Genomic DNA, 13,193 nt, shown 5'->3' with positions numbered 1-13,193 from the left:
CAGAAGGAAAAGACAGACTTCAAGTTTCTTTTAACTCTAAAGATGCCAACAGGACAAACCCATACACTTCAGTAAGAAATGCTACTTTAAGCAGATTGTTGTACAAGCTGCCTGTCCCCTTTGGGATCTCCAAAGCTAAAACAAAAAAAAATTAATAATAAAAAAAACAAAAATTAAAAAAAATACACACACACACACACAGAGGAACTACTACCTCCCCATAGACAGGCAACAGCAGTCAAAAGCACTGGCATAAGAGGTTTTTTTACAAGCAGCAGTCAAGTCTTTCAGCTCCCCTAGAAATAAGCAGACCTACTAATCAGGCAGTCAATTATAAGTGAAAATATCTTACCTGCAAGAGTTCACCTCTAATGGGCTTACACATCCTTTTCTCAAAAATCAATCTGATCTTTTTTATTCCTGTTATCCTGAAAGCTGTTATGATTTTATTCTCCAGTGGTCAGAAACCTTTAAGCTTGCAGTTGATGTATTCATTATATACTTACATTATTTGCTTAGTTTCAGTATTACGCTTGACTTTAAGCCAAGTTATCTCTGAGTTTAAAACACCATCACCAACTAATCTGGTGCAGAGTTATATTTTTCTTGAACCTTATTACTGTTACAGAGCAGACATGCCAGACATGTCTTCCCTGTCTACAAATTCCACGCTAGTATGGCAGGAAATATTCCAGTAAATAAAAAAAGAATCAATTAATATTCCACAGGAGGTATTACTTATATCAAGTTTTAATAAAATGAGTGCTATTACAGCTGTGGTAGCTTGGCCTGCAATTACACACACTGTTGTGATCACAACTAAGTCTTGTTCAAAGACTACCATTAGCTACATGTAAGTACGTGTCTTTTTCAGCTAACCATTTCTCAAGTAACTATCCTTCTCAGTGCTTTCAGTGTCCTTCATTACAGAGCTATTCTGTCAAAATAACCCAAGTTCACTTAATGTCACTTCACTTGAGCAAGAACAGCAAGCTTAATCACAAGGGCACAAAGAAACATATCTAGGGTGAGGCATGTGAAAATTTTAAGCTTAACTCACCTTTAAGCATTTTGCTTTTGATGATTTCTCTGTCTAAGAGACTCAGAGTAAGTACATTTTAACCCATTAAAATGTTACTGCACAGAAATAATGCTACACAGGGTTTTTTTTTTCTAATATTTATTTTTTTCACCTGCAAACTGTAGCAAAACATGATCAGCTTTATTATGCAGACAGGTATCCCTCTAACATTAGAGATTTAGGCATGTATAAATAGAAGAGCTCTTAGGAAAGGAAAACATTGAGAAATGAACAAACCTTCAATTTAACTTCATGACTTCTAATACCAATGGTTAAAATGATGTAGCTCATTCATTCCAAGAGATACAACAGCACCTTAAGTGGCTGATCTATTCCCCAGTAACATTTTTCACATAACAATGTGTTAAAGTTACAAATACTGATATGCACAAATAGCTATTTTCTAAGAAAAATATGTACAGTACTGCAGCATAATGAATGTGGTATCTGCAATAACTTACTAGCCAATTTTAATATACATGATACCGCTACTTTTTACCTGCCAGTTCACAGGTTCAAGGATGTTACCACAGCCCTCTGTTTTGCACGTTATTACCTGGGGGGGGGGGGGTTGATTTTCTTGGGGGTTTTTGTGGCTTTTGTGGTGGTTTTTTCTTTTTGTTTGGGGTTTTTTTTTATTAATATTTTTCATTTTCTTAAAGGTACACAATGCAGGCTTTTATTTTTACTTCTTAAAGACTTCTTTTGTGTTTAAAGCTAATATCAGTGAAACAAGACAACAGTGCAAGAGGCGCAGAGATGTTATGTGACCACATAAGAGTTCTTTTGGGTAAAGTGTCTATAAGGCTATAAGAAAGGATTGGTTGATGGGCTTCCTGTTGGAAATTGTCCTGTTGGTGCACCAGCCTTGGGGGGGGAATAAAAGAAGAAAAATAAGATGAGTATTTAAGATTTTTGTTTTCAGATTGTAAATCATTAATGCAAGATATGTAAAAAAAGAAAACACCCTATTAGGATATATTTCTCTTATGTTGAAGTCTTTTTTCCCCTGGTACTTCTCAAATTACACTACTGTAAGAGCAAGGTATACAAGTACCTCTATTTTGATCTGAATAGCCTTACAAACGCCATGTCATCGTCATACTGAATTGCATGTAGGAGATTCACATGCTACCTTCCTTATTTGAAGAAGGAAAAAAAAAATCGAAACAAAAAACAAAACAAAAAACACCACACCCCAAAACAAACAAACAAACAAAAAAATCAAACCAAAAAACACCAAACCACAAACCCCAAATCTTTGCGTGTCTTTAGTTGAACTGTTACACATTATGCCTTTTCAGACAGAACTTAGTATCATGGAACAACTCACCATAAAAGGGTTACTAGGTACTCCAACAGCTGCAACTTGTCCAAAAGAAGTTACTAGAGGCTTTGCCTGTCCAAATGCAGCAAAACCTGCTCCTTGGGAAGACAAGTGAAAAACATTAATACTAGTAACCAATCTTCAAAAAGTTCTTTGCTGCAGCTCCCACACAGAATTAAGTGGAAGCTTGGCCTACACAGTCAGCAAGACTGATCCTACTTAAACACTGTCAGGAATCTAAGTGTAAAAAATACAGCTGGGCTTTTTGTTTGTTTTCAATTGCTCAGAACTAATCAATTTCCAATTTCTACACATGCACTTTTTCAATGTTATCATTTAAATTAAAAAAAAAAAAAAAACCACAAACAAAAAAACAAACAAAACCAAAACAACCAAACAACTTTCTAATTTTCTCTTGCCCGTGTTCTGCGAAGTTAGAGAAAATGTTATAATCAGTTGCAGAAACTCAAAAAATGAAGGCAAAGCAATTCAGCTTGCATAAAACCCCTTCTAAGCCTAGGAATACTTATAATTTTAGTATCAGATTAGGGCAAAATTTGTGTTATGTTATTGCACACAGCCAAGTCAGAGAGCTCAACAAAGAGCCAAAACATTGTGTGGGAACCCCTCATCAAGGTTATCAAGTTCACATAGAAATAAACAGGCACCCATTTTTGCTAACTTATAGACAAATCATTTTCTCCATGCTTCCAATTTAAACAACATTATCTAAAATGTATTGACCTACCATTTGGCTGCTGAGCAAAAGCAGTCTGTTGAGAGAAAGCTGCCTGGGTTGGGAACGTGGGCTGCTGGAAATTGCCACTAAGACTAGTAGGAAGAAGACTGTAGGAGGCAGGAGTTCCAAATCCTGCAGGCATGCTCACGGACGCAGTACCAAATGTTGCTGCTGGTAGGCAAAAAATAACATTCAATTATTTGCAAGAAATCACTTTTTTTTCCATGAGACAAATTATTATAATGTTATGTTAGGAATAGCTTCCTAATGCCTCAGTGACCATACAAAAAGTTAGGTTCGACTTCAACAGCCACTGAACTAATTTGTTAGCTTTGATCATCACCAACTAGGTGCATAATTTACTTCTGCACTTTAAAAATGGAATCATTTAAGACTTGCTATATCCAGCACATACAGATATACCTTCTGAAAATGAATTATTTTTTATGTTGTCTGCATTATCATACACTTCCCCCAGAGTTTTTCTGGTAAAAGTCTGTATGTATCAGAAGCAAGCACTTTCAGGCAGCACAAGCCCCTCTGGTTTTCTCCTTCTGAGAAAAGCATGAAAGGATCTTCCTACTTCAAGTTGTATTACAGGAAGTTACAAATGAATTAAAAAAAAAAAAAAAAAAAAAAGTCCTAAGGGATACATGCATCCCCTCTCTCCTCATCCCATCCTCATTTCATAGGAAATTCTCACCATGCACATTATTTGCACAAAAAGGTCCGTTTGCAAACACTCTTACTGTTGAGGTAAGACTTTAAACAAAAAACAAACAAACAAAAAAAAAAAAACCACCAAAAAACCCAAACTTTTCATCTGATTCTCTGCTAAACATTTCAAGTAAAGAACACACAGCTCATACGCAATTGCACATGCCTTCAGCAAATAAAGAGCACATCAAGTGCGAAAATGTGGTAACAAAACCATTATTCAGTCTTTTGGGAGTTATTCTTGAAAGAAGAAGTGCAAAGAAGAGGTTTTTTTGGTACAAATACAAACATCAAGCATTTTATTCTCATTAAACATTAGACAGGACATTTTTTTTTGTCAGTGATGCAAGTTAGATTTTATGCAAGCTCAACTGTTTTTTAGAACAAAAGAAAAAACAAAAAAAAACCAAAAAAAAGAAAACAAAAAACCCACAAAAATAGGTATTAAACTAATACAGCTTAACTATCAGTTGAAAAATTTACTCCAGAAGTATTCAAGGGCAAGATATTATACATAAGCTGTTGACAAAATACATGCAAAACTAATGTACTAACATTGTTCAAGTTACAGTTAGCAGAGAAGCTATTCAGCAGGAAAACTTGCTAAAACAGCAAACAAAAGCACAACAAAATGAGCAGTGACTTGGGATATCCCAAAAGGCATCAAGCTACTGTTGGTAGAAACTTGAATCACTCAACTTGCTAGCATTACATTGTGACCATGGAGGATATCAATAATGGTTTTGTTTTAGTTGCTTAATAGGATGTCTATGTATGCTCTTCTCTCCCTTTACCCAGTTGCCAAATACCCACACCCATTCCATTTTTCAAAAACAGGTCGTCTTCCAAAATTCCATGTGCAGAGAACCAGATAGCTATCAATAAGCTTTTACAAGCAAGAACAATTAGCCACAAGAAACTTGATACCAAATGTGGCCACCTACCAAAATGAGCCTGAGGAAATATGTGAGAGTGCATTGCTCCCGAGAGGCCTTATGGAAGCCACAAAGAGACCAGACAATGTCAAATCATTTATACACTCTTCAACAGTCATTTCTTAGCTATATATAGAAATATACACACATATATGTACCAAACAATTCATCTATAGCATGACTAGCAATAGATTAAGCTAGGAAAACCATTAGAAACAAACACTACAAAACAGATCTCCCATGTAATAAATAGCAAAGTTTATGCAGAAAGAAAGCTCAGCATAAAAAGACATGCTACAAGTGTACACCTTACAACGAAAGGGTAGAAAACTACTTATAGTCACTATCTCTGTAACCCAGTACCTAACATCAGTATAGCTGCCAAAGGGTTAGAACTTCTGGCAAGCCAGGGGTAGCGATTTAGAAGGTGGAAGGAGAGAGTTGCTATATTCAAATAAATTCATCTAAAGAGGCTACAAGTTCTTAACTATGATCTAAATCAGTACAGTTAGGAATGAGATTAAAATAAGGAAAAAGATATTTTGGAAATTAAACAGCTGAACAAGTTTAACTGCGTAATATCTCAAAAGGCACCGAAACAGAATTCATTTTAGCAGAAAACAGGAATTTGAGTAATTTGGTTTTAGCTCAGCCCGATCAGTTTAATTCAACCTATGCAAAGCTTTGAGCAAAGCACAACTCACTGTTAAACTGCATACATCAGCAGATTTAAAACTATGGAAGTCCAGTTAATAGACATAAGTGCCAAAATTTAGCTGTGCCTTTGAAGAGGAAAATGAGGATAACCTAGCAGTCATCTAAATCCAAGTTCAGCTTTTTAAAAAGCACAAGTTTGCTTTTTTATAAAGCATTTCAGGTTTTGTCTATGGAATTATGATTCTACAGAATCCTCCCAAGAAAATTAATGTAATTCATGAGTGTAAAGATTATATTTAAAAATATGTTTTACTGTTACAAGACAGAAAAATAAAGGACACCAATGTACTGAATAAGCACATTGGTGAAGAGCTAACAGCCCAAAAGCCATGACTCTCCTAGTTCTAGCTCCAACTCTCTGGTTTTGAGAGCTTTAAGGACTTTGACATAAAGAAAAAAGCAAGTGTACAGCTTAGCAGCAAGGCTTTCAAGGTTCCCAATTTCAGAGCAACCTGCTATGAAGCATGCTTCAAAGCCAAGGTTATAGTTTTAGAAGGCACCCAAGTAGTAATACACAGATGCAAACAGGTTTGGTAGATCTTAAGGTAGCATGGCCACCTTTTGAAACAGAAAAATAACATCCTCTGCCCAATTAAAAAAATCACTCATATCAAGAAAAAAAAAGTTGATTTCTGCAGCCTATTCATAAATATTGTACTCTACATTGAACAAACACACAACACAAATAGACTAGAGATAGATAATACAGAAAAGCGCTCAGAAACAAGTTACCCAGCTATTAAAAAAAAAAATAATTTAAAAAAAAAAAAAAAAAATCAATGCAAGTCTTGAAAGAAAGCTTCTCAAACAGTTAGGGTCTCTTTTCCTAACCTGTTGCTCCTCGGCTATTGGTCTGGAATGGATTTGTTGAAGGTACCACTGGGGCAACAGGGGCAGCTACAAATGGATTTGTGGAAGGTGTTGCTGAAAGATTAAAGACAATTTATTTAATAAAGTCTTAAAAATAGCCAATCTGACTCAATACATTAAGTATATACAGCTTTTATACATATCTAAAATTACATGAAAAAATTAGGAATTGATAATAAAATGCTTAATTTGAAAAGCATCATAACAACCGTACTTTTTTTGGCATCCTTTAGTAACTGCAATATCACTTGTGTCAAAGTACAGCACTATCAACTAAAAATTAATAAGATGTTTTGTTTGCTTACAGACCACAAAAGGTGTTAGTAACACTTAAATACCTCCAAATGGAGCAGGCACACTCGAAGACGCAGGCTGTGTCTGTGCAGTAGCAGCCACAGGTACTGTTCCAAAAGCATTGCTGAAAATAATTCATACATTCAGTGATGTCAGAATTGCTTGTTTAACAATTAAATACAATTTACAATTATTGTTGGCACATAAAAGAAAAGGAATGCTTATGTGTAGTTTGCAAACTGCAACATAATTCACTGATGCACAGAACTGAGCCCCTGCTGCTAGAGTTAGAGACTATAACTAGTGCTGAGCAATGAAAAGTCATCTCTACCAACAGCAGGACAAAGTATTGAACAGAGGCCATCAGCAGAAAGGTTGCAAGACAGAGGTTTATGGGGCACTTGCAATACCAAATGGAGCTTTAATAGGCATTTGGTATTTTTTACTTTTATAATCTAAAAAAGAAGTGGTGGCACCATTTACATTATAAATAGCTGAATAATTCTTTTGCCAGGGATGATGCTATGATTTTCAGTATGGATGCAATCTGTACAGGAAAGCATTACCATCCAACAGGTTTACCAAGTAATGACTAGAAAAGTGCAGAGAACATTCTGCTGACAGAAAGTATTCTTATCTTTATAATATCCTATCAAACAGTACTGCTGTTTTTTAAAACACAGGACACAGTTTCAGAAGTACCTCTAAACTCATTCAACATTTCCCCATTTAGGTAAGAAATAAGATTCAAGAAATAAGTCTGAGTTACTTCTCTGCATATTGCTGAAATCAACATAGGAAGTCAGCTACTTCTAACAAAGTACCTGCTAACTTTACTGGTGGAAGTATACGCATTACTAGAGGTTGCTGTGGAGCTGAACACGCTGTCTAACTCTGCTAGAGCCGCATACTTGTCTGAAGATGCACTTGACTGATTTGGGGCTGACAACGCAGGACCTGCTGATGCTGACACTACTGTACTGAAGCCACTTCCTTGCTCACTACCACCTAGAAAGAAAACAGATTAGAAGTAATGAAGAGAGTTTCACTTTTTGCCCTGCCAATGTTGAGAACAAAATGAAAGTTCACGGAGAGTTTAAGTTTCAGACTTAAAAATTAAATATGCTCTAGGGCATACAGGGGAAAAAAACATATATAACCAGCCACTAGCTATTTGCAAAGTGTCATGCTTCTATAGATATTCCGCAGCTCCAAAGAGCCTCTGGTTTCTCTGGAAAATATTAACTCAATGTTACCATCATCTTCAACTGGAAAATTTGATAAAACACATACCCTCAAATAATCCATTTCAGAAAAAAGCTCTACATTACAAACCAACACATTTTTTTATACACCATTTGAGAAGAAAAAAGTTACAGAATAACTAGGGGTTTTTTCCTCCTTAAAATCAACTGAATCCAAATATCACTGCTGTTTTATAAAAAACTTAAAGCAGTCTTTTTATGGCAGAGAGGTAAGGAAGCTATTCTGGCAGTTCTCTGCAACAACTGTAACTCCATTCAAGAGCCTTCGCTACATAAAATATAACAAGAATATAAAAAATATATTTATATTTTTATATATTTTCATCATTGCTGTAATAATTATTTAGATATTTCCACTTAAGTTCCCAAAGAACAGAATTCTGATGCAGACTTTTGGAGGAAATGTTAGTCTTAAAACTTATATTTTGCACATTAAGGGTTCACTGATAAGAAATTCGACTGATAACTTAAAGATAGAACATTTTGAAATACAGTTACTATTTTGACAAGCACAGCCATCCCTGTGGTACATATATAGATGTAGAATAAGCACATCAAATAATAGAATTCAATACCTTGCCCTGTGCTGAAGATATTATCTAAATTAGCAAGAGCTGCATATTTGTCAGCTGACTGTAGATTCAGTTTATTCACTGCAGCTTTACTGGCTGCAGTTGCTGTTGTGTTGCTCTGAGAATCATTGAAGGCTCCAAAATCAGCACTGGGGGATTTGGGGAAGTTATCAAAGTGAGCAAAGTTAGCATTCACTGATCCAGCACTTCCACCTGTAACAAATTAAGTTAAACATGATCAACACTCCAAAGCTAGAGAAAGCTTTTCCAACTGTAACTGAAGGCACAATAATCCCGCCTCTTTCTGGTTGCATGAGGCAGCATTTCCCCACCCCACCCCACATGTATAACCCTTTCCCATTTCCTTAAAAGCTACATTGGGTCATCAGAAAAAAATTTTTTATATTTTTCAGTCTGCAGATCAGAGACAAAAAAAGCCCCAAACAGCTTAAATCACAGTCATAATTTGACCTGGGAAAACTATATACTGTTTATTAGCTGTTAGAAGTAATTTCAACAATAGTATTTTGTTAGGGAAAAAAAGTGCATTTGCCTGAATCTTTAAAATTCAAAATGCAGAAGCTTCATTTTCCTGTCATGTGTCTAATGAATACCTACTATTTGTATTTACTTTATGGTACAATGTTTAACCATTTCAGATGTCAGTCATCATTCAAAGCAAAAAAACCAGTGCCTAGAAGTCCAGAAAGAGTATGATTTCATGCCAAGGATTAGAGAGATAGTTTGGAAAGAGGTGAGGGGGAAGACACGACACAGCTCTTTTTATACCAAGTCTCCACTGACATCAAAGATACATAAATCAAGTTTAAAAATCTGGTTTAGGCCCACACAGCTGAACTTCAGTTCAAATATGAAACTATGAGCTTCCGTCTCTTCAGTGTCCAGACAACTTGATCTGGACAGGTCACATAAGTTTCAGTAAGTTGTTCCATTAAGTGTATCACATTTTATAACAGTTGTTGAGGATTCCACTCATACTGCAGAACACACAACTTTAATAGCATAATCAACAAGTTAAAACATATGCAACAGTAAGAATGAAAAAGCTATACTACAATGGGATAAAATGAAGCAAGCTGAGTTTTCCACTGTGTGGAACTTACTGTGTACAGCCTGGAGAGGAAAAGCTGAAGTAAATTCACCAAAACTGCAGCTAGATGAAAGCGTTCTGAACGCTGGAGAGCCAGAAATTGTGTGTGGGTTAAAGTTAACATAACAAGGGAGAAAGAAAATTTGAAAAAAAGTTTAACACAACACCACACTCAAAAGAAGAAAAAAGAAAAAAAAAAAAAGGAAAAGAAAGTCAGTCAGCCAAAGATCTAGACAAACAGCAAGCGTAAGCTCAAGCAGAAGTTCTAAAGCATGATCAAATTAAAGGAAAGCAAAATGAATCTTAGCAATAGGCTCTACACATGAAGCCAAACATACTGAAGTGTGTGCATATGTTATACATACACATAGGTACACACTTCTTTTGGTACTGTGACGTACTTCTGGGTCCACTGAAACACTTCTCTTACAAGGTAGAGTCAATTCAATATTTATCAAAAGCAGTGTGGTTTAGTCATTCCATAGCTATTTCAGGTGTAGAGCTAACAAACACATAGCGCCATAAATCAGACTTTTGAGCAGCATTGGGTGGGTGGGTGGGGGAAATAAAATCAACACCAAACAGAAGGAATTCATTTTGAGTTTCCCCAGAGCTTCAGATTGCTTGATTGCATTAAAGCAGGCAGATGCAAGAAAACTCGAGTACCTTCCAACATAAAGGTAAGGATTATTTCAATTAAGTATTAATCAAAAGTGCTAGGAGTTCTACCTGTATTTTGGGGCTGAAAAGACTGCCTTGCTGTGGGGAAACCTCCAAAATTACTCGAGCCATTAGACTGTCCAAATGCATCAAAATTTGCAAAACCTGCATTTGCAGAGTTCTGCGCTGTAAATTGCAAAGGAACAAAACATGTTAATGGATATGGGAAATAAACACAAGAACAGATGTATTAACTGAAATCATGGTCATGACAGCCTCCAAGGGGTATGTCCTACCTTGCAATTTCTTTCTACATGAAAAAAATTATACATGATATTCTACAACGGAAAGTCGTCTTTGAACAAGCTTTCACAAATCACCTTCACAGAGCTGTACCAGTTAATGCTACTTCTCTCCTCACACATGCTACTATTCACAACTGCATGATCCAAAAGTCCACTTCAGCTTAACCCTAGAGTGTTTGCAGTGGTGGCTGATCAGGGAAAAATAGCCAAAAAGTACAAAATACCAGATGGATACCTGTAAAACCCAAACCAGGTATCATTCTAAATACTAGTTTCTAAAAATAGAATTTGTGGACTAACTGAACATTTCTTTGGGAATAAAAATTAGAAGGTATTCTTATGACATACTGACAATTTGAATTCCTCATATACAAAGTGCTTCTTCCTTGGGTGAATTTAGTTTGGTACCACTTGAATAGCTTTGGCTATGTCTATAAAATTCATTTCACTGGAAAATTCAGTTTTCAAAAAACAGTACAGAAATGTGGAAAACCAATACTAGTGTCAAGAAGATAGCATTCATAGAATGTATCCACAAAATAAAATCCAAGGAAATTTCAAACAGAATTTCAGATTTTGCCTTCCTTTCATGCCATACTGTAGGAGAAAATTAAAGTTAACACCCACCTAATTTCAAACAGCTGGACATTTGAGCATCTATGGATTCAACAGGAATTGCATGCCTAACTGATAAGCTCCATAGAAACCTGAAATTCTATTATTAGCAGGGAGTAAGGAAAAAACACTGGTCTTAATCAAATGCAAACCAAACCCCTATATATAGGTAACTTGATAGTACCTCTAGATAGGTACTATCTAAAGAAAGCCCACAAAACACCTTCTAGAGTTACAGATGGCAAAATGTCCTATCTTGGCGTCAAGATTTGTTGATTCTGGAGGGATCTTGCAGATTAAGTATATACAAAACCAGGAAATTATGCTGATTGTTTAAGTACTGTTAGTTAAAAGCCAGATAATGCTAATAAAAAGTTGAATTATTTCACTTGATTTCTATTAAAAAGCATCTGTACTACAGATTCATAAGCTAAAAGGACACTTTTATACAAACTACTGTATTCCACAATGCTGCGAATATAAATGAAAATTCAACTATTTCCCTTCACAGGGGATACTGTGAGAGAGGGTGATGTTTGACTCTACTTGATACCAGTTTTTGTTAGAAGTGTGCATGCATATTGGGTTTACATGGCATAGTTTTGGTAGCAGGGAGTTGCAGTGGTGGCCCCTGTGAGAAGTGATCAGAAGCTTCCCCCACTTCTGACAGCCAGTTTCAGCTGGCTCCAAAACAAACTTGTTGCTGCCCAAAGCTGAGCGCATCAGCAATACCGATGGCACCTCTGTGATAGCATATTTAAGAAAGTATAAAAACCACCGTGCAGCAGCAGTGAGAGGAGTGAGAAAAATGTGAGAGAAACAACCTTGCAGACACCAAGGTCAGTGAAGGAGGGCAGGAGGTGCTCCAGGCCCTGGAGCAGAGATTCCCCTGCAACCCATGCTGCGGACCATGGTGACGCAGGCTGTCCCCTGCAGTCCACGGAGGTCCACAGTGGAGCTCATATCCACCTGCAGCGCAAGGAGGACCCCACACTGGAGAAGGCAGAGATGGCCCTGTAGGAAGCTGAAGCCTGTGGCTAATGGAGTGGATGCCCCACAGCAGCAGGTCTTCTGGCAGGAGCTGTGACTCTGTGGGGAGCCCACCCTGGAGCAGTCCATGCCTGAAGGACTGTACCCAATGGACATGACCCATGATGGAGCAGACCTTGTAGCATGGTAGCCCATGGGAAGGGTCCACATTGAAGAAGTGTGTTAAGGACTGTATCTCACTGGGGGGAAGGGACCCCACAATGCAGCAGGGAAACAGCATGAGGAGGAAGAAATGGTACAAATGAGATGTTATGGACTGACTGCAACCCTTATCCCCACCTCCTTCAGCAGGAGAAGGTAGCAGAGTCAGGAGTGAAACTGAGCCTGGAAAGAAGGCATAAAGGTAGTTTCAGTATTGTTTTTGTTTTTCACTATCCTACTCTATCATTAATTAACAATAAATAAAGTTAATCTTTCCCCAAGTCAAGCCTCTTTTGCCCATCTGGTGAGTATCTGGGTATCTGGTGAGTGATTCCCCTTGCCTTGACTCACAAGCTTTTTCCATCATATTTTATCCCCCAACCTGCTGAGGAAGGGGAGCAAGAGAGCAGCTTGATGGGCACATTGGCAGCCAGTCAAGGTCAGCCTACCACAACATGAGAGTCAAGGTAAGAAGGAATAAATAAATAAATAAATGAGAAAGGAAGGCCTCGGGCAAGTTCTGTCCAAAAATTTTCACCTTTAAAGTGTGCTCAAGAGAAAAACTATGGACTTCCACTCCAAATTCCACAGTTAGTTTGTTTAATTTTCAATCAGTAGCTTTTTAAGAGGAATAGATTATTACACCTTGTTTTAAAATCAAGGTGTTTTGATTTTGTGAATTGATGTTTTCATCCTGATAAATCAACTGGACAGGGGCTACTCAGAGACTGATGTGTAGTTAACCAAATAGGATTAAGTAAATAAATGTTGCTCCTAGAATTTACAAAATTTTT

The 13,193-nt window shown here is 36.8% G+C and overlaps 1 protein-coding gene across 6 annotated transcripts in view; it reads right to left on the bottom strand.

The window, feature by feature from the left end:
• Window positions 1-1,148: 1,148 nt before the first annotated feature.
• The window catches only part of AGFG1 (ArfGAP with FG repeats 1), a 37,327-nt gene continuing 25,282 nt past the window's right edge, over window positions 1,149-13,193 (bottom strand). For 2 of the 6 annotated variants that reach the window (XM_030493981.1, XM_030493986.1), the window contains 9 exons: window positions 10,358-10,474; window positions 9,642-9,713; window positions 8,521-8,730; window positions 7,505-7,688; window positions 6,725-6,804; window positions 6,348-6,440; window positions 3,157-3,318; window positions 2,415-2,506; window positions 1,149-1,948 (listed from right to left, as the gene is read on the bottom strand). In XM_030493981.1, coding sequence (XP_030349841.1) covers window positions 1,889-1,948; window positions 2,415-2,506; window positions 3,157-3,318; window positions 6,348-6,440; window positions 6,725-6,804; window positions 7,505-7,688; window positions 8,521-8,730; window positions 9,642-9,713; window positions 10,358-10,474 — 1,070 coding nt within the window. In that variant the 3' untranslated portion in view covers window positions 1,149-1,888. The remainder of the gene's footprint in view (window positions 1,949-2,414; window positions 2,507-3,156; window positions 3,319-6,347; window positions 6,441-6,724; window positions 6,805-7,504; window positions 7,689-8,520; window positions 8,731-9,641; window positions 9,714-10,357; window positions 10,475-13,193) is intronic. The other 4 variants (XM_030493982.1, XM_030493983.1, XM_030493984.1 and 1 more) reach the window with 4 other exon arrangements.

The sequence above is a fragment of the Strigops habroptila genome, chromosome 8, assembly GCF_004027225.2.
Source record: "Strigops habroptila isolate Jane chromosome 8, bStrHab1.2.pri, whole genome shotgun sequence".
NCBI lineage: Eukaryota > Metazoa > Chordata > Aves > Psittaciformes > Psittacidae > Strigops > Strigops habroptila.
The sequence above is the reverse complement of the archived record's forward strand: the minus strand, read 5'-3'. Positions and strand labels throughout refer to the sequence as shown.